General features: G+C 46.2%; 1 protein-coding gene across 1 annotated transcript in view; it reads right to left on the bottom strand.

Moving 5' to 3' along the window:
* The window catches only part of LOC120056207 (MAP kinase-interacting serine/threonine-protein kinase 2-like), a 63,709-nt gene that overhangs the window by 38,756 nt on the left and 1,761 nt on the right, over positions 1-23,192 (bottom strand). Inside the window, exons 3-5 of the mRNA XM_039004450.1 lie at positions 20,858-20,948; positions 18,399-18,506; positions 13,249-13,346 (exon numbers count right to left, since the gene is read on the bottom strand). Of these exons, the coding sequence (XP_038860378.1) occupies positions 13,249-13,346; positions 18,399-18,506; positions 20,858-20,948 (297 nt within the window). The remainder of the gene's footprint in view (positions 1-13,248; positions 13,347-18,398; positions 18,507-20,857; positions 20,949-23,192) is intronic.

Genomic DNA, 23,192 nt, shown 5'->3' with positions numbered 1-23,192 from the left:
TTATACAGTGGACACAGATGTTGTTTTTGTTTTGTTGTCCAGTAAAGACTATTTAAAAAAATTGATATTAGCGACTCCTTGTGGCGGGTCGGGCTCCTGCAGGCTGACCCCGCTCACCAGTTGAACTGTATTTCATCTGACACATTAGTTCCGGGTTAAATGGGCGTAGTTTATTTAGTGGGCTCATGTTTCGAGGACACATGACTCGACCTTCGCCTCCCAAGCCCGTTATGGAGTTGCAGCAATGAGAGAAGATCGAAATTGGGGAAAAGGGGGTAAAATACAAGTTATAAAAATGTATATAAAAAAGTGCAGCCCCGCAGGTAGAAAATACCGGGATAAAAATAAATATCACATTGGCTATGCATGGCCTGTCTGTAAGGAACTTGAAACATTTGGGTCTGGCCTGAAGCTTGCTAGCAAACTGGTATAAAATATTCTGGGCCCTCAGCATTCCCAGGACAGAGACACGGCAACAGGCTATTAGAGCAAAGGATAAGAAGTAATCAGGAAGGTCTATTTTATGACAATTCCACTGGATCAGAGCAAGACATTATTTCCCCTTTCATACTGAGTGGTTATGGAAAGGGAGAGAGCTGTTTTCCTCACAAGTGTAGCCTAGGTTGTGCGCTCCCCAAACACGTGTCCCCAAACACGTGTCCCCAAACACGTGTCCCCAAACACGTGTCCACTCCTACAATGAGAACAGCAAGACTGTAATAAAATTATATTGAATGAATTAACAGAAATTACAGTATCCAAACAAACACTGTAGATGGTAATTAATGGTCAATGTACTACTGGTGATACTGGTGGGCCATCCCAGCGTCCTCCGTCAGCCAGACAGCCGCCAGCCAGACAGCCGCCAGACAGACAGCCGCCCGCCAGACAGCCGCCAGCCAGACAGCCGCCAGCCAGACAGCCGCCAGCCAGACAGCCGCCAGCCAGACAGCCGCCAGCCAGACAGCCGTCTCATGTACCACTGCTCAAAAAACAAAAAAAAGAAATGTTGACCAACTGCCTATCAACTAAACAATCGACCAGTGGAATAAATGGGGTAGGACCTACAAACAGGGGGGATATAGTCCCCATAGCAGGTGATCACATTTGGACAGATGGATATTTTATCAAGTTTTAAACCCATGAAGGTCGATGTCCTGATCGCCACGGAAATTGAATAAGCATAATTTTTAAAAATCCCCATAAAAAAGTGTCAGTTTAAGCTAGTGATATGTTTTTGTGCACCGGCTGGGTCTCAATCCATCGCATCTGCAGATGTCGTATTCCCGCAGCGGAAGGAGAGGGCTAGAGCGGTGTTTATCAGACCAAAATCATCTGGTTTTATTTTACCTATGAAGAATTGTTTTTCTCTCTCGAGTACAAGTCAGTGATGTAAACATGTTGTTGAACTGCTTTCGTAGAGGACATTTCATAATAGCAGAGAAACTGCCAGAGGGAAGTCAGTCCGTTGAATCAACTTATGTAACCCTACCAGCAGCGGCTTGCATGAGGACAAAGGCCTGTTTCAAATTCCCTGGCCCAGTAAGAGACATACAGAACATGTGAGGGTCCCAAACGGCACCCTTTTCCCTACATAGTGCACTCCTTTTGACCAGAGCCCTATGAGTCTGGGTCAAAAGTAGTGCACGATATAGCAGATTGGCAACTTCCCAAATAGCACCCTGTGTGAGATATTTTTTTTTCTTTTTACATAAACACCACCCCTCCCTGGTTCCCTGATCCTCCCTCTCAACACCCCCCCTCCCTGGTTCCCTGTTCCTCCCTGGTTCCCTGTTCCTCCCTCTCAACACCCCCCCTCCCTGGTTCCCTGTTCCTCCCTCTCAACACCCCCCCTTCCTGGTTCCCTGTTCCTCCCTCTCAACACCCCCCCTTCCTGGTTCCCTGTTCCTCCCTCTCAACACCCCCCCTCCCTGGTTCCCTGTTCCTCCCTCTCAACACCACCCCTCCCTGGTTCCCTGATCCTCCCTCTCAACACCCCCCCTCCCTGGTTCCCTGTTCCTCCCTCTCAACACCACCCCTCCCTGGTTCCCTGTTCCTCCCTCTCAACACCCCCCCCCCCTCCCTGGTTCCCTGTGCCTCCCTCTCAACACCCCCCCCCCTCCCTGGTTCCCTGTGCCTCCCTCTCAACACCCCCCCCCCTCTCTGGTTCCCTGTTCCTCCCTGGTTCCCTGCTCCTCCCTCTCAACACCCCCCCTCTCTGGTTCCCTGTTCCTCCCTGGTTCCCTGCTCCTCCCTCTCAACACCCCCCCTCTCTGGTTCCCTGTTCCTCCCTGGTTCCCTGCTCCTCCCTCTCAACACCCCCCCTCCCTGGTTCCCTGTTCCTCCCTCTCAACACCCCCCCTCGCTGGTTCCCTGTGCCTCCCTGGTTCCCTGTTCCTCCCTCTCAACACCCCCCCTCCCTGGTTCCCTGTTCCTCCCTCTCACCACCCCCCCCCCCCCCCCCCCCCCCTCCCTGGTTCCCTGTGCCTCCCTGGTTCCCAGTTCCTCAATCCTCTGCAGGTTGTACATTCTGTTCCATGTCATTGGAGGCCTTAACAGCGAACGGGAGGGATGAAAAAGGAGAAAATGACCACCCACCCTTGGCTGTGATTGGCTGACAGACAAGGCCCGAGGTTCAGAACAATCACAAGAGGAAGTTTGTGCTGAGTTAGCAGCTGCTGCAGGACAATAGACTACAGCAACAACTCTCCTGGAGGGCTTTAAATAACACTGGCTACAGGACACACCACATCTCACAGCTACCATTTAAATAACACACTGGCTACAGGACACACCACATCTCACAGCTACCATTTAAATAACACACTGGCTACAGGGCACACCACATCTCACAGCTACCATTTAAATAACACACTGGCTACAGGACACACCACATCTCACAGCTACCATTTAAATAACACTGGCTACAGGACACACCACATCTCACAGCTACCATTTAAATAACACTGGCTACAGGACACACCACATCTCACAGCTACCATTTAAATAACACACTGGCTACAGGGCACACCACATCTCACAGCTACCATTTAAATAACACACTGGCTACAGGGCACACCACATCTCACAGCTACCATTTAAATAACACACTGGCTACAGGACACACCACATCTCACAGCTACCATTTAAATAACACACTGGCTACAGGGCACACCACATCTCACAGCTACCATTAAATAACACTGGCTACAGGACACACCACATCTCACAGCTACCATTTAAATAACACTGGCTACAGGACACACCACATCTCACAGCTACCATTTAAATAACACACTGGCTACAGGGCACACCACATCTCACAGCTAGCTACCATTTAAATAACACACTGGCTACAGGACACACCACATCTCACAGCTAGCTACCATTTAAATAACACACTGGCTACAGGACACACCACATCTCACAGCTACCATTTAAATAACACACTGGCTACAGGGACAACACACATCTCACAGCTACCATTTAAAATAACACACTGGCTACAGGGCACACCACTCTCACAGCTACCATTTAAAATAACACACTGGCTACAGGGACACACCACATCTCACAGCTACCATTTAATAACACTGGCTACAGGCACACCACATCATCACAGGCTACCATTTAATAACACATGGCTACAGGACACACACAGTCTCACAGCTACCATTTAAATAACACTGGCTACAGGGCACACCACATCTCCACAGCTACCATTAATAAACACACTGGGTACGGGCACACCACATCTCACAGCTACCAATAAATAACACTGGCTACAGGGCACACCACATCTCACAGCTACCATTTAAATAACACTGGCTACAGGGCACACACACCTCACAGCTACATTTAAATAACACACTGGCTACGGGCACACCACATCTCACAGCTACCATTAAATAACAACTGGCTACAGGGACACACCACATCTCAAGCTACCATTTAAATACAACACTGGTACAGGGACACACCACATCTCACAGCTACCATTTAAATAACACTGGTACAGGGCACACCAAATCTCACAGCTACCATTTAAATACACACTGGCTACAGGACACACCACATCTCACAGCTACCATTAAATAACACACTGGCTACAGGACACACCACATCTCACAGCTACCATTTAAATAACACACTGGCTACAGGACACACACATCTCACAGCTACCATTTAAATAAACACTGGCTACAGGACACCACATCTCACAGCTACCATTTAAATAACACACTGGCTACAGGACACACCACATCTCACAGCTACCATTTAAATAACACTGGCTACAGGACACACCACATCTCACAGCTACCATTTAAATAACACTGGCTACAGGACACACCACATCTCACAGCTACCATTTAAAATAACACTGGGACAGGACACACCCATCTCACAGCTACCATTTAAATAACACACTGGCTACAGGACACACCACATCTCACAGCTACCATTTAAATAACACACTGGCTACAGGACACACCACATCTCACAGCTACCATTTAAATAACACACTGGCTACAGGACACACCACATCTCACAGCTACCATTTAAATAACACACTGGCTACAGGACACACCACATCTCACAGCTACCATTTAAATAACACACTGGCTACGGACACAACACATCTCACAGCTACCATTTAAATAACACATGGCTACAGGACCACACAATCTCACAGCTACATTTAAATAACACACTGGCTACAGGCACACCACATCTCACAGCTACATTTAAATAACACACTGGTACAGGACACACCACATCTCACAGCTACCATTAAATAAACACTGGCTACAGGGCACACCACATCTCACAGTACCATTTAAATAAACACTGGCTACAGGACACACCACATCTCACAGCTACCATTAAATAACACACTGGCTACAGGACACCCCACATCTCACAGCTACCATTAAATAAACACTGGCTACAGGGCAACACAATCTCACAGCTACCATTTAAATAACACACTGGCTACAGGACACACCAATCTCACAGCTACCATTTAATAAAACACGGCTACAGGGCACCCCACATCTCACAGCTACCATTTAAATAACACACTGGCTACAGGGCACCCCACATCTCACAGCTACCATTTAAATAACACACTGGCTACAGGGCACCCCACATCTCACAGCTACCATAAATAACAACTGGCTACAGGCACACACCACATCTCACAGCTACCATTTAAAAACCACTGGCTACAGGAACACACCACATCTCACAGCTACCATTTAAATAACACTGGCTACAGGACACACCACAATCTACAGCTACATTTAAATAACACACTGGCTACAGGACACACCACATCTCACAGCTACCATTTAAAAACACACTGGCTACAGGACACACCACATCTCACAGCTACCATTTAAATAACACACTGGCTACAGGACACACACACATCTCACAGCTACCATTTAAATAACACACTGGCTACAGGACAACCACATCTCACAGCTACCATTTAAATAACACACTGGCTACAGGACACACCACATCTCACAGCTACCATTTAATAACACACTGGCTACAGGACACACCACATCTCACAGCTACCATATAAATAACACACTGGCTACAGGACAACCACATCTCACAGCTACCATTTAAATAAACACTGGCTACAGGGCACACCACATCTCACAGCTAACATTTAAATAACACACTGGCTACAGGACACACCACATCTCACAGCTACCATTTAAATAACACACTGGTACAGGACACACCACATCTCACAGCTACCATTTAAATAAACACACTGGCACAGGACACACACATCTCACAGCTACCATTTAATAAACACACTGGCTACAGGACACACACACATCTCACAGCTACCATTTAAATAAACACACTGCTACAGGACACACCACATCTCACAGTACCATTTAAATAACACACTGGCTACAGGGCACACACATCTCACAGCTCCATTTAAATAACACCTGGCTACAGGACACACCACATCTCACAGCTACCCTTTAAATAACACTGGCACAGGAACACCACATCTCAGCTACCATTTAAATAACACACTGGCTACAGGACACACCACATCTCACAGCTACATTTAAATACACACTGGCTACAGGACACACCACATCTCACAGCTACCATTTAAATAACACACTGGTACAGGGCACACCACATCTCACAGCTACCATTTAAATAACACACTGGCTACAGGGCACACCACATCTCACAGCTACCATTTAAATAACACTGGCTACAGGACACACCACATCTCACAGCTACCATTTAAATAACACACTGGCTACAGGACACACCACATCTCACAGCTACCCTTAAATAACACATGGCTACAGGACACACCACATCTCACAGCTACCATTTAAATAACACACTGGCTACAGGACACACACATCTCACAGTACCATTAAATAACACACTGGCTACAGGGCACCACATCTCACAGCTACCATTTAAATAACACATGGCTACAGGGACCCCACATCTCACAGCTACCATTTAAATAACACACTGGCTACAGGAACACCACATCTCACAGCTACCATTAAATAACACACTGGCTACAGGCACACAGAACCACATCTCACAGCTACATTTAAAAACACACTGGCTACAGGACACACACATCTCACAGCTACCATTTAAATAACACACTGGCTACAGGACACACCACATCTCACAGCTACCATTTAAATAAACACATGGCTACAGGACACACCACATCTCACAGCTACCATTTAAATAACACACTGGCTACAGGGCACACCCACATCTCAAGCTACCATTTAAATAACACTGGCTACAGGACCACCAAATCTCACAGCTACCATTTATAAACACGGCTACAGGGCACACCACTCTCACAGCTACCATTTAAATAACACACTGGCTACAGGGCACCACATCTCACAGCTACCATTTAAATAACACACTGGCTACAGGGCACACCACATCTCACAGCTACCATTTAAATAACACTGGCTACAGGACACACCACATCTCACAGCTACCATTTAAATAACACACTGGCTACAGGGCACACCACATCTCACAGCTACCATTTAAATAACACTGGCTACAGGACACACCACATCTCACAGCTACCATTTAAATAACCACTGGCTACAGGGCACACCACATCTCACAGTACCATTAAATAACACACTGGCTACAGGGCACACCACATCTCACAGCTACCATTTAAATAACACTGGCTACAGGGCACACCACATCTCACAGCTACCATTTAAATAACACACTGGCTACAGGGCACACCACATCTCACAGCTACCATTTAAATAACACACTGGCTACAGGGCACACCACATCTCACAGCTACCATTTAAATAACACACTGGCTACAGGCACACCACATCTCACAGCTACCATTTAAATAACACACTGGCTACAGGACACACCACACTCACAGCTACCATTTAAATAACACATGGCTACAGGACACCACATCTCACAGTACCATTTAAATAACACACTGGCTACAGGGCACACCACATCTCACATACCATTTAAATAACACACTGGCTACAGGGCACACCACATCTCACAGCTACCCATTTAAATAACACACTGGGTACAGGCACACACACATCTCACCGCTACCATTTTAACACACTGGCTAGGCACACACATCCACAGTACATTTAATAACACACTGGCTACAGGACACACCCACATCACAGCTACCATTTAAAAACACACTGGTACAGGGCACACACATCTCACAGCTACATTTAAATAACACACGGCTACAGGGCACCCCACATCTCACAGCTACCATTTAAATAACACACTGGCTACAGGGCACCCCACATCTCACAGCTACCATTTAAATAACACACTGGCTACAGGGCACACCACATCTCACAGCTACCATTTAAATAACACACTGGCTACAGGGCACACCACATCTCACAGCTACCATTTAAATAAACACCTGGCTACAGGACACACCACATCTCACAGCTACCATTTAAATAACACACTGGCTACAGGACACACCACATCTCACAGCTACCATTTAAATAACACACTGGCTACAGGACACACCACATCTCACAGCTACCATTTAAATAACACACTGGCTACAGGGCACACCACATCTCACAGCTACCATTTAAATAACACACTGCGACAGGACACACCACATCTACAGCTACCATTTAAATAACACCATGGGTACAGGGCACACCACATCTCACAGCTACCATTTAAATAACACACTGGCTACAGGGCACACACATCTCACAGCTACCATTTAAATAACACACTGGTACAGGACACCCCACATCTCACAGCTACCATTTAAATAACACTGGCTACAGGACACACCACATCTCACAGCTACCATTTAAATAACACACTGGCTACAGGCACACCACAATCTCACAGCTACCATTTAAATAACCACTGGCTACAGGACACACACATCTCACAGCACCATTTATAAAACACACTGGTACAGGGCCCACACATCTCACAGCTACCATTAAATACACACTGGTACAGGGCACACCACATCTCACCAGCTACCATTTAAATAACACACTGGCTACAGGGCACACCACATCTCCAGCTACCATTTAAATAACACACTGGCTACAGGGCACACACAATCTCACAGCTACCATTTAAATAACACACATGGCTACAGGCACACCACATCTCACAGCTACCATTTAAATAACACACTGGCTACAGGGCACACCACATCTCACAGCTACCATTTAAATAACACACTGGCTACAGGGCACACCACATCTCACAGTACCATTTAAAACACACTGGCTACAGGACACACCACATCTCACAGCTACCATTAAATAACACACTGGCTACAGGGCACCCCAAATCCAGCTACCATTTAAATAACACACGGCTACAGGGCACACCACATCTCACAGCTACCATTTAAATAACACACTGGCTACAGGGCACACCACATCTCACAGCTACCATTTAAATAACACACTGGCTACAGGACACCACAATCCACAGCTACCATTTATAACACACGGCTAGGAAACACCAACCCACAGCTACCATTTAAATAACACACTGGCTACAGGGCACACCACATCTCACAGCTACCATTTAAATAACACACTGGCTACAGGGCACCCCACATCTCACAGCTACCATTTAAATAACACACTGGCTACAGGGCACCCCACATCTCACAGCTACCATTTAAATAACACACTGGCTACAGGGCACACCACATCTCACAGCTACCATTTAAATACAACACTGGCTACAGGGCACACCACATTCACAGCTACCATTTAAATAACACACTGGCTACACAGGACACACCACATCTCACAGCTACCATTTAAATAACACACTGGCTACAGGACACACCACATTCACAGCTACCATTTAAATAACACACTGGCTACAGGACACACCACCTCTCACAGCTACCATTTAAATAACACACTGTACAGGGCACACCACATTCACAGCTACCATTTAAATAACACACTGGCTACAGGGCACACCACATCTCACAGCTACCATTTAAATAACACTGGCTACAGGGCACCAACATCTCACAGCTACATTAAATACACACTGGCTACAGGGCACACCACATCTCACAGCTACCATTTAAATAACACACTGGCTACAGGGCACACCACATCTCACAGTACATTTAAATAACACACTGGCTACAGGGCACACCACATCTCACAGCTACCATTTAAATAACACACTGGTACAGGGCACACCACATCTCAACAATACCATTTAAATAACACACTGGCTACAGGGCACACCACATCTCACAGCTACCATTTAATAAACACACTGGCTACAGGGACACCACATTCACAGCTACCATTTAATAACACACTGGCTACAGGGCACACCACATCTCACAGCTACCATTTAAATAACACACTGGCTACAGGGCACACCACATCTCACGCTACCATTAATAAACACATGGCTACAGGACACACCACATTCACGCTACATTTAAATAACCACTGGCTACAGGACACACCAATCTCAGCTACCATTAAATAACACACTGGCTACAGGACACAACACATCTCACAGCTACCATTTAAATAACACACTGGCTACAGGGCACACCACATCTCCCAGCTACCCTTAAATAAAACACTGGCTACAGGGCACCACCACATCTCACAGCTACCATTAAATAACACACTGGCTACAGGCACACCACATCTCACAGCTACCATTTAAAAACACAATGGCTACAGGACAACCACATCTCACAGTACCATTTAAATAAACACACGGCTACAGGGCACACCACATCTCACAGCTACCATTTAAATAACACACTGGCTACAGGGCACACCACATCTCACAGCTACATTTAAATAACACACTGGCTACAGGGACACCACATCTCACAGACCATTTAATAACACATGGCTACAGGACACCACATCTCACAGCTACCATTTAATAACACACTGGCTACAGGACACACCACATCTCACAGTACCATTAAATAACACACTGGCCAGACCCACATCTCACAGCTACCATTTAAATACACCACTGGCTACAGGCACACCACATTCACAGCTCCATTTAAATAACACACTGGCTACAGGGACACCCAATCTCACAGCTACCATTAATAAAACACACTGGCTACAGGGACACCACATCTCACAGCTACCATTTTAATAACACATGGTACAGGACACACCAATCTCACAGCTACCATTAAATAACACACTGGCTACAGGGCACACCACATCTCACAGCTACCATTTAAATAACACACTGGCTACAGGGCACACCACATCTCACAGCTACCATTTAAATAAACACACTGGCTACAGGGCACACACATCTCACAGCTACCATTTAATAACACACTGGCTACAGGGCACACCACATCTCACAGCTACATTTAAATAACACTGGCTACAGGGCACACCACATCTCACAGCTACCATTTAAATAACACACTGGCTACAGGACACACACATCACAGCTACCATTTAAATAACACACTGGCTACAGGGCACACCACATCTCACAGCTACCATTTAAATAACACACTGGCTACAGGGCACACCCACATCTCACAGCTACCATTTAAATAAACACACGGCTACAGGGCACCCCACATCTCACAGCTACCATTTAAAAACACACTGGCTACAGGGCACAACACATCTCACAGCTACCATTTAAATAACACACTGGCTACAGGGACACACATCTCACAGCTACCATTTAAATAACACCTGGCTACCGGCACACACATCTCACAGCTACCATTTAAATAACACACACTGGCTACAGGACACACACATCTCACAGCTACCATTTAAATAACACACTGGCTACAGGACACACACACATCTCACAGCTACCATTTAAATAACACACTGGCTACAGGCACACACATCTCACAGCTACCATTTAAATAACACACTGGCTACAGGGCACACCACATCTCACAGCTACCATTTAAATAACACTGGCTACAGGGCACCCCACATCTCACAGCTACCATTTAAATAACACTGGCTACAGGGCACACCACATCTCACAGCTAATTTAAATAACACACTGGCTACAGGGCACACACACATCTCACAGCTACCATTTAAATACACAATGGCTACAGGGCCACACACATCTCACAGCTACCATTTAAATAACACACTGGCTACAGGGCACACCACATCTCACAAGCTACCATTTAAATAACACACTGGCTACAGGGACACCACATCTCACAGCTACCATTTAAATAACACACTGGCTAAGGGCAACCACACTCACAGCTACCATTAAATAACACACTGGCTACAGGGCACACCCATCTCCACAGCTACCATTTAAAAAACACACTGGCTACAGGGCACACACATCTCACAGCTACCATTTAAATAAACACTGGCTACAGGGACACCCACATCTCACAGCTACCATTTAAATAACACACTGGCTACAGGACACACCCCACATCACAGCTACCATTTAAATAAACACACTGGCTACAGGACACACCACATCTCACAGCTACCATTTAAATAAACACACTGGCTCAGGGCACACACACTCACAGCTACCATTTAAATAACACACTGGCTACAGGCACACCACATCTCACAGCTACCATTTAAATAACACACTGGCTACAGGACACCACATCTCACAGCTACCATTTAATAACAAACTGCACAGGACACAACACATCTCACAGTACCATTTAAATAACACACTGGCTACAGGCACACCACATCTCACAGCTACCATTAAATAACACACTGGCTACAGGCAACCACATCTCACAGCTACCATTAAAAACACACTGGCTACAGGGACACACAATCTCACAGCTACCATTTAAATAAAACACTGGCTACAGGACACACCACATCTCACAGCTACCATTTAAATAACACACTGGCTACAGGGCACACCACATCTCACAGCTACCATTTAAATAACACTGGCTACAGGGCACCCCACGCAGTGATGACCGTGTCTCACAGCCACAACAGACAGAGGCAGCAACAAGCTATGCCAAAATAGTAAAATCAAACATACCTAACCGCTTCCAATCTGCCCGGAGTCTACCCACTCGGCGTAGATATTTCCCAACAGTCTGAAGGGAAATTGTGTATTGTGTGTACATGGCTGATGAAACACAAGGAGTATCTAGAGTTGCATCCCAACTGCCCCCCTATTCCCTACATAGCGAGTACTGTACTGAATGGGATACCATTTGGGACGCAGCTCAGGGCTAGTTTTCCAGGTAGCAGAGAATGCGAAGTCAAAATGGTCTCCGGTCGCTAGTTTAGCTCCAGTCTAAGCCTTGTGTTGATATCCAAACCTCTAACGCCCAACAACATTAACAAGGTGCTGTAGACTAACAGATATCAACCTTGGGGAAATAAAGTAGCACACTGTCATTTACACTTTATGGCATGTCTGAACTAACGTTTTGGCACACCGTGATCCTGAAACCTGGTTCAAACACAAATTATCTGGGAGTTTTATAGAATGTGACCCTTTCTAGATATTCAGTCAGCCACAGAGGAGATGCATGTAAAATCAGGGTGGAGTGTGGGTGAGAGAAGAGGGCGGGGCGAAATTGTAGAGGGGGGGCAGAAATTGGAGGGGGGGGACGGGCAGAAATTGGAGGGGGGGCGGGGCAGAAATTGGAGGGGGGCAGAGAGTAGAGAACAGTACCTTGACAGCATATTCCTTCTGGGTGATGAGGTTGATACAGGTCTGGACGACAGCATAGGCCCCCTCGCCCAGCACCTCCATCTGCAGCACGTACACATCTGGTGACAAAATATTAACATGGCCGCTATCAAAACGCAGCTTCGCACACTATATGTACAGTGCATTCGGAAAGTATTCAGACCCTTTACAAATTACGTTACAGCTTTATTCAATTGATGAAATTATTTCTCCCCCCCCTCACCAATCTACACAATATTGTACCCGTAATGACTAACGATAATTTATTACAAATACAAAACCTTATTTACATAAGTATTCAGACCCTTTGCTATGAGACTTGAAATTGAGCCGCCCGGCCAAACTGAGCAATCGGGGGAGAAAGGACTTGGTCAGGGAGGTGACCAAGAACCCAATGGTCACTCTGACAGAGCTCCAGAGTTCCATCTGTTGAGATGGGAGAATCTTCCAGAAGGACAACCATCTCTGCAGCACTCCACCATTCAGGCCTTTATGGTAGACTGGCCAGAAGGAAGCCACTCCTCAGTAAAAGGCACATGACTGCCGCTTGGAGTTTGCCAAAAGGCACCTAAAGGACTCTGACCGTGAGAAACAAGATTCTCTTGTCTGATGAAACCAAGATTGAACTTGTTGGCCTGACTACCAAGCGTCACGTCTGGAGGAAACCTGGCACCATCCCTACGGTGAAGCATGGTGGTGGCAGCATCATGCTGTGGGGATGTTTTTCAGCGGCAGGGACTGGGAGACTAGTCAGGATCGAGGGAAAGATGAACGGAGCAAACTACAGAGGTCCTTGATGAAAACCTGCTCCAGAGCACTCAAGAGCACAGACTGGGGCGAAGATCCACCTTCCAACAGGACAACGACCATAAGCACACAGCCAAGGCAATACAGGAGTGGCTTCGGGACAATTCTCTGTCCTTGAGTTGCCCAACCAGAGCCCGGACTTGAACCCGATCCAACATTTGACAGAGCTTGAGATCTGCAGAGAAGAATGGGAGAAACTCCCAAAACAGGTGTGCCAAGCTTGTAGCGTCATACCAAAGAAGACTCAAGGCTGTAATCGCTGCTAAAGGTGCTTCAACAAAGTACCGAGTAAAGGGTCTGAATACTTATGGAAATGTGATATTTCAGTTTTTTTGCTTTGTCATTATGGGGTATTGTGTGTAGATTGACGAGGGAAATTAATCAAGGCTGTAAACGTAACAAAATATGGACAACGTCAAGGGGTCTGAGTACTTTCCAAATGCACGGTACATAAAATCCAAGTCATTTATTGGGTAAGAAGGCACAGTGACGCCGAAACATTGGTGGTTACCTAATAAATTACTGGGAGATATACACAGAGATAAACTTTTTATAGCTTACAGTTTATTTGCCATTAGTCAGCACCTTATTGTCTCTGGGTGCGCATTAACTCATGCTCTTTATTAAAATAATATTGAAGTAAAATGCTCTTTAATTATTAGTTTTATTACTTAACACTAATTTTTCTTAAAACTGCATTGTTGGTTAAGGGCTTGTAAGTCAGCATTTCACTGTAAGGTCTACTACACCTGCTGTATTCAGCATGTCACTGTGAGGTCTACTACACCTGTTGTATTCAGCATTTCACTGTGAGGTCTACTACACCTGTTGTATTCAGCATTTCACTGTGAGGTCTACTACACCTGTTGTATTCAGCATTTCACTGTGAGGTCTACTACACCTGTTGTATTCAGCATTTCACTGTGAGGTCTACTACACCTGTTGTATTCAGCATTTCACTGTGAGGTCTACTACACCTGTTGTATTCAGCATTTCACTGTGAGGTCTACTACACCTGTTGTATTCAGCATTTCACTGTGAGGTCTACTACACCTGTTGTATTCAGCATTTCACTGTGAGGTCTACTACACCTGTTGTATTCAGCATTTCACTGTGAGGTCTACTACACCTGTTGTATTCAGCATTTCACTGTGAGGTCTACTACACCTGTTGTATTCAGCATTTCACTGTGAGGTCTACTACACCTGTTGTATTCAGCATTTCACTGTGAGGTCTACTACACCTGTTGTATTCAGCATTTCACTGTGAGGTCTACTACACCTGTTGTATTCAGCATTTCACTGTGAGGTCTACTACACCTGTTGTATTCAGCATTTCACTGTAAGGTCTACTACACCTGTTGTATTCAGCATTTCACTGTGAGGTCTACTACACCTGTTGTATTCAGCATTTCACTGTGAGGTCTACTACACCTGTTGTATTCATCATTTCACTGTCAGGTCTACTACACCTGTTGTATTCAGCATTTCACTGTGAGGTCTACTACACCTGTTGTAGTCAGCATTTCACTGTAAGGTCTATTACACCTGTTGTATTCAGCATTTCACTGTGAGGTCTACTACACCTGTTGTATTCAGCAGTTCACTGTAAGGTCTACTACACCTGTTGTATTCAGCATTTCACTGTGAGGTCTACTACACCTGTTGTATTCAGCATTTCACTGTGAGGTCTACTACACCTGTTGTATTCAGCATTTCACTGTGAGGTCTACACCTGTTGTATTCAGCATTTCACTGTGAGGTCTACTACACCTGTTGTATTCAGCATTTCACTGTGAGGTCTACTACACCTGTTGTATTCAGCATTTCACTGTAAGGTCTACTACACCTGTTGTATTCAGCATTTCACTGTGAGGTCTACTACACCTGTTGTATTCAGCATTTCACTGTGAGGTCTACTACACCTGTTGTATTCAGCATTTCACTGTAAGGTCTACTACACCTGTTGTATTCAGCATTTCACTGTGAGGTCTACTACACCTGTTGTATTCAGCATTTCACTGTAAGGTCTACTACACCTGTTGTATTCAGCATTTCACTGTGAGGTCTACTACACCTGTTGTATTCAGCATTTCACTGTAAGGTCTATTACACCTGTTGTATTCAGCATTTCACTGTAAGGTCTACTACACCTGTTGTATTCAGCATTTCACTGTGAGGTCTACTACACCTGTTGTATTCAGCATTTCACTGTGAGGTCTACTACACCTGTTGTATTCAGCATTTCACTGTGAGGTCTACTACACCTGTTGTATTCAGCATTTCACTGTAAGGTCTACTACACCTGTTGTATTCAGCATTTCACTGTGAGGTCTACTACACCTGTTGTATTCAGCATTTCACTGTGAGGTCTACCACACCTGTTGTATTCAGCATTTCACTGTGAGGTCTACTACACCTGTTGTATTCAGCATTTCACTGTGAGGTCTACTACACCTGTTGTATTCAGCATTTCACTGTGAGGTCTACTACACCTGTTGTATTCAGCATTTCACTGTAAGGTCTACTACACCTGTTGTATTCAGCATTTCACTGTGAGGTCTACTACACCTGTTGTATTCAGCATTTCACTGTAAGGTCTACTACACCTGTTGTATTCAGCATTTCACTGTAAGGTCTACCTACACCTGTTGTATTCAGCATTTCACTGTGAGGTCTACTACACCTGTTGTATTCAGCATTTCACTGTGAGGTCTACTACACCTGTTGTATTCAGCATTTCACTGTGAGGTCTACTACACCTGTTGTATTCAGCATTTCACTGTGAGGTCTACTACACCTGTTGTATTCAGCATTTCACTGTGAGGTCTACTACACCTGTTGTATTCAGCATTTCACTGTGAGGTCTACTACACCTGTTGTATTCAGCATTTCACTGTGAGGTCTACTACACCTGTTGTATTCAGCATTTCACTGTAAGGTCTACTACACCTGTTGTATTCAGCATTTCACTGTGAGGTCTACTACACCTGTTGTATTCAGCATTTCACTGTAAGGTCTACTACACCTGTTGTATTCAGCATTTCACTGTGAGGTCTACTACACCTGTTGTATTCAACATTTCACTGTGAGGTCTACTACACCTGTTGTATTCAGCATTTCACTCTAAGGTCTACTACACCTGTTGTATTCAGCATTTCACTGTGAGGTCTACTACACCTGTTGTATTCAGCATTTCACTGTAAGGTCTACTACACCTGTTGTATTCAGCATTTCACTGTGAGGTCTACTACACCTGTTGTATTCAGCATTTCACTGTGAGGTCTACTACACCTGTTGTATTCAGCATTTCACTGTGAGGTCTGCTACACCTGTTGTATTCAGCATTTCACTGTAAGGTCTACTACACCTGTTGTATTCAGCATTTCACTGTGAGGTCTACTACACCTGTTGTATTCAGCATTTCACTGTGAGGTCTACTACACCTGTTGTATTCAGCATTTCACTGTAAGGTCTACTACACCTGTTGTATTCAGCATTTCACTGTAAGGTCTACTACACCTGTTGTATTCAGCATTTCACTGTAAGGTCTACTACACCTGTTGTATTCAGCATTTCACTGTGAGGTCTACTACACCTGTTGTATTCAGCATTTCACTGTAAGGTCTACTACACCTGTTGTATTCAGCATTTCACTGTGAGGTCTACTACACCTGTTGTATTCAGCATTTCACTGTGAGGTCTACTACACCTGTTGTATTCAGCAGTTCACTGTAAGGTCTACTACACCTGTTGTGTTCAGCATTTCACTGTGAGGTCTACTACACCTGTTGTATTCAGCATTTCACTGTAAGGTCTACTACACCTGTTGTATTCAGCATTTCACTGTAAGGTCTACTACACCTGTTGTATTCAGCATTTCACTGTAAGGTCTACTACACCTGTTGTATTCAGCATTTCACTGTAAGGTCTACTACACCTGTTGTATTCAGCATTTCACTGTGAGGTCTACTACACCTGTTGTATTCAGCATTTCACTGTGAGGTCTACTACACCTGTTGTATTCAGCATTTCACTGTGAGGTCTACTACACCTGTTGTATTCAGTGCATGTGACAAATAAAATTGAATCTGACAAAAAACAACAAATAAGCATATTTCATGAAGGATGCTTGAGATAAAAGCTAGTCTGTTTGGTCCGTTAGTTAAATGTAAAGGTTGGGGACTGATCGGGGCAACACACATGGATGTATACGATTGGGATTATTATATATATATATATATTATATAGTTATATATTATATAACTCGGATGCTTTCATTAGACAGTGGATAATCATTTAAAAATTAATTTTCTAGTGACTTGCCTTGGAATCGCCCGGTGAAGCTGTCGGTGGCCCTGCATCTCTTCTTCTTCTTCTTGTTGGTCCTCTTCTTGGCATCTGGGATGTCAATAGGCTGGCTGGCTGGCATGTCTAAGGAGGGAGGAGGATAGGAGATGAGGGACATTGTGCAAACAAGGGGACAGTTGATGGCATACATCCAGAGTCACAGGCCAGCTGGTTGAGTGTATTTGGACGAGAGAGAGAGAGAGAACGAGAGGACAGAATTGAGACGGCACCACAACACATCCTGGGTACAGAACGGGAGAGCGGTCACTAAGTGGGTCGCGGTGCAGCGGTTCTAGGACCGGAAAGAACCGGAACACTGCTCTCGGATCAGCTTTTCTCCATTAAAATCTTTCCTAAACATTTGAAATCATTTCACAATACTGACGACAGATCAGCTCATAGAAAGATATGACCGCCTATAGCCCACTGGCATCGCCGCCGCCTATAGCCCACTGGCATCGCCGCCGCCTATAGCCCACTGGCATCGCCGCCGCCTATAGCCCACTGGCATCGCCGCCGCCTATAGCCCACTGGCATCGCCGCCGCCTATAGCCCACTGGCATCGCCGCCGCCTATAGCCCACTGGCATCGCCGCCGCCTATAGCCCACTGGCATCGCCGCCGCCTATAGCCCACTGGCATCGCCGCCGCCTATAGCCCACTGGCATCGCCGCCGCCTATAGCCCACTGGCGTCGCCGCCTATAGCCCACTGGCGTCGCCGCCTATAGCCCACTGGCATCGCCGCCGCCTATAGCCCACTGTAATCGCCGCCTATAGCCCACTGTAATCGTCGCCGCCTATAGCCCACTGTAATCGTCGCCGCCTATAGCCCACTGTAATCGCCGCCTATAGCCCACTGTAATCGCCGCCTATAGCCCACTGGCGTCGCCGCCTATAGCCCACTGGCGTCGTCGCCTATAGCCCACTGGCGTCGCCGCCTATAGCCCACTGTAATCGTCGCCGCCTATAGCCCACTGTAATCGCCGCCGCCTATAGCCCACTGTAATCGCCGCCTATAGCCCACTGTAATCGCCGCCTATAGCCCACTGTAATCGCCGCCTATAGCCCACTGGCGTCGCCGCCTATAGCCCACTGGCGTCGCCGCCTATAGCCCACTGGCGTCGCCGCCTATAGCCCACTGGCGTCGCCGCCTATAGCCCACTGGCGTCGCCGCCTATAGCCCACTGGCGTCGCCGCCTATAGCCCACTGGCGTCGCCGCCTATAGCCCACTGGCGTCGCCGCCTATAGCCCACTGGCGTCGCCGCCTATAGCCCACTGTAATCGTCGCCGCCTATAGCCCACTGGCGTCGCCGCCTATAGCCCACTGTAATCGTCGCCGCCTATAGCCCACTGTCGCCGCCCACTGTCGCCGCCTATAGCCCACTGTAATCGTCGCCGCCTATAGCCCACTGTCGTCGCCGCCTATAGCCCACTGTCGTCGCCGCCTATAGCCCACTGTCGTCGCCGCCTATAGCCCACTGTCGTCGCCGCCTATAGCCCACTGTCGTCGCCGCCTATAGCCCACTGGCGCCGCCTCCTATAGCCCACTGGCGCCGCCTCCTATAGCCCACTGTAATCGTCGCCTATAGCCCACTGTCGCCGCCCACTGTCGCCGCCTATAGCCCACTGTCGCCGTTTTGCATCAATTGTGCAGAGATATGACAACGTTGTATTTGTAGTCAACTTTGTTCTGAAGTGATCATTGGTCATAGAGACAGACTTCTAACTTCTTCGTTCTGTTTGTGGTCTGAGGCAGGCGTTAGAGAACAAGCCTTTTCAAGTACAATGTTAATTAACGATGGTTTTGGGAAACCGGGCAGAGATATAACGACGCTCCTACGAAGACTAACGATGGATTTATCCTTACGGTGGTTTTGGGGAAACCGGGCAGAGATATAACGACGCTCCTACGAAGACTAACGATGGATTTATCCTTACGGTGGTTTTGGGGAAACCGGGCAGAGATATAACGACGCTCCTACGAAGACTAACGATGAATTTAGCCTTAAGATGGTTTTGGGGAAACCGGGCAGAGATATAACGACGCTCCTACGAAGACTAACGATGAATTTAGCCTTAAGATGGTTTTGGGGAAACCGGGCAGAGATATAACGACGCTCCTACGAAGACTAACGATGAATTTAGCCTTAAGATGGTTTTGGGGAAACCGGGCCCGGGGAGAGTTGTGACGGTGGTTCTGTTATCAGGCAGATGAAAGCAGCAGAGGTAGTATATGATATGCCAGCATAGTGATGATATCCTCATAGCAAGGTTACTACGAGTCAGATGGCCCCTGTGTGTGTGTGTGTGTGTGTGTGTGTGTGTGTGTGTGTGTGTGTGTGTGTGTGTGTGTGTGTGTGTGTGTGTGTGTGTTAAAATCAAATCAGAAACAGTAAATCCCAAATCAAAAGGGACTTTGATGCCAGGAACTTACCAGGTCTTGGGGGACAATCTAAATGTAAGTTTGACTCGTGGAGACTGGAGTCTGTTTTGGTATAATCTTCAGAATTGAAAGGGTTTTGGACCTAAGGGAGGAACAGAACAGAAACAGACTAGGCGTTGAGTTTGACACAGCCTAGAGGAGAGTCATTCACATCACAAGGCCATATGAAGCCACAGGAAAGACTAAACATTGCTCCACGGGCCAAGGGACCGATTTAGTCCAAACCAACTCCTCTTCAGACCCTGGCTGACCTCCAGGTTAAACGTAACATCCCTTCGACTGACGGGCCAATGACTAACCTACCCGCTAAAAGGTTCCGTGACAGGATGGGTGGGGGGGTACGGGCCAATGACTAACCTACCCGCTAAAAGGTTCTGTGACAGGGTGGGGGGGGGGGGTGGGGGGGTACGGGCCAATGACTAACCTACCTGCTAAAAGGTTCTGTGACAGGGTGGGGGGGGGGTGGGGGGGTACGGGCCAATGACTAACCTACCTGCTAAAAGGTTCTGTGACAGGGTGGGGGGGGGGGGGTTCACTGAGCAGGGAACAATAAACTATTAAGAGCAGTTTGATGCTACCCCCCACCCCCCAACCAGAGTGCCCTTAGCTCATGGGAAAAGGCCACACTCGAGTTGCACTTGAATAATTCCCACAGTGATTCGCTAGGCCAGCTAAGCTATGAAACCACAAACTATTGCTGACTTTGATATGGTGAAAACAATGTGTGGGGAAGCAGAGGCACAGAAACTCACAATCAATACCTTTGTCAGAAATCAAAAATTCTTAATTTAATAGTTATTGCTAGCAATCAAGAGGAAACCGAACGACTCAAACTCCCAGTGTATGCTGTCCAAACTGACTTTTGCTGTGAGGGCCGAAATGCCCACCCATTGACTTTTTCCATATGTTGTTAGATTACAGCCTTACTCTAAAATGTATTAAATATTTTTTCCCCCCTCATCAATCTACACACAATACTCCACAATAACAAAGCAAAAACAGGCTTAGACATTTTTTCCAATTTAAAAATAAAAAACTGGAGAGAAAAAAAAAATCACAGTAGGTATTCAGACCCATTACTCAGTTCTTTGTTAAAGCACCTTTGGCAACGATTACAGCATTGAGTATGATGGGTACGAAGCTACAAGCTTGGCACACCTGTATTTGGGGTGTTACACCCATTCTCCTCTGCAGATCCTCTCAAGCTCTGTCAGGTTAGATGGGGAGGGTTTCTGCACAGCTATTTTCAGGTCTCTCCAAAGATCGGGTTCAAGTCCAGGCTCTGGCTGGGCCACTCAATGACATTCAGAGACTTATCCCGAAACCACTCCTGCGTTGTCTTGGCTGTGTGCTTCGGGTTGTAACAAAATGTGGATAAAGTCAAGTGGTCTGAAAACTCTCCTAGGGGATGCTAATCACGAGGACATATGGTTCGGTCACACGATTCCAGAGTATGATCCGACACAGTGGATGTTCAGTGTGCTGCGTGGCTATATTGAAGAAAAACAGAATCCATGGGATAGAATGGTGGGCTTTCGCACAGATGGGGCTCCATCTATGGTGGGACGGTGGGCAGACCTCTGCACTCTAACTATGAATGGGTCTCCCTCTGCCATATGGACGCATTGTGCGATACACCGAGTGCAACTGGCGGCAAAAGAGCCGAGCACAGTAATTCAGATATACTGCGGCAGGTAACTTGGATTGTAAACTACATCAAACCACATCCACGGTTAGAAAAACTACGTGGATCAGAGCATGACACACAGAGGCTTAGTGGTTATCGACGAGGAGACTTGGAAAGACTGTCCATTGATAGAGGAACTGTTGTCTTTCACAATGGATGTGTTTAAAATATATATATATATAAATAAAAAAAACTTGCTTGACTTTCTGTGAAATGAAAAGAAAGTGTCCCCTTGCCTATGTAACAGGGATATTTGGGGACCTGAACAAACTCAACGCAAGCATGCAGGGGAAATAAAAAAACATTCTACAGATGAGTGACGGAATCAGAGGATATAAGCGAGTCAAGTGGACACGGTTGTATCAGTGGTCACACAACGCTACAAGCCTCGCTAGCTCATTCAAATTTGACTTGAGTGTACTAACGTTTACTAGTGTACTAACGAGGATATAATTATAGGAGAGAGTAGTTCAAAAGCGAACCATGCCCCCTTCCCTCGGCTGTGCATGTTTCTAACAGAAAACAACATCAGTAAGTGTCCCACACAAGTGATGACTGCTCACCTCCTACACCTGGAAGAGCACTTTGGGACCTACTTCCCAATCCGTTTGACTGTTATCCTGGCTCAGTTGACATCCC

Source organism: Salvelinus namaycush, chromosome 11 (assembly GCF_016432855.1).
Source record: "Salvelinus namaycush isolate Seneca chromosome 11, SaNama_1.0, whole genome shotgun sequence".
Lineage (NCBI taxonomy): Eukaryota > Metazoa > Chordata > Actinopteri > Salmoniformes > Salmonidae > Salvelinus > Salvelinus namaycush.
Note: the sequence above shows the minus strand (reverse complement) of the source record. Positions and strands in the feature narration are given on the sequence as shown.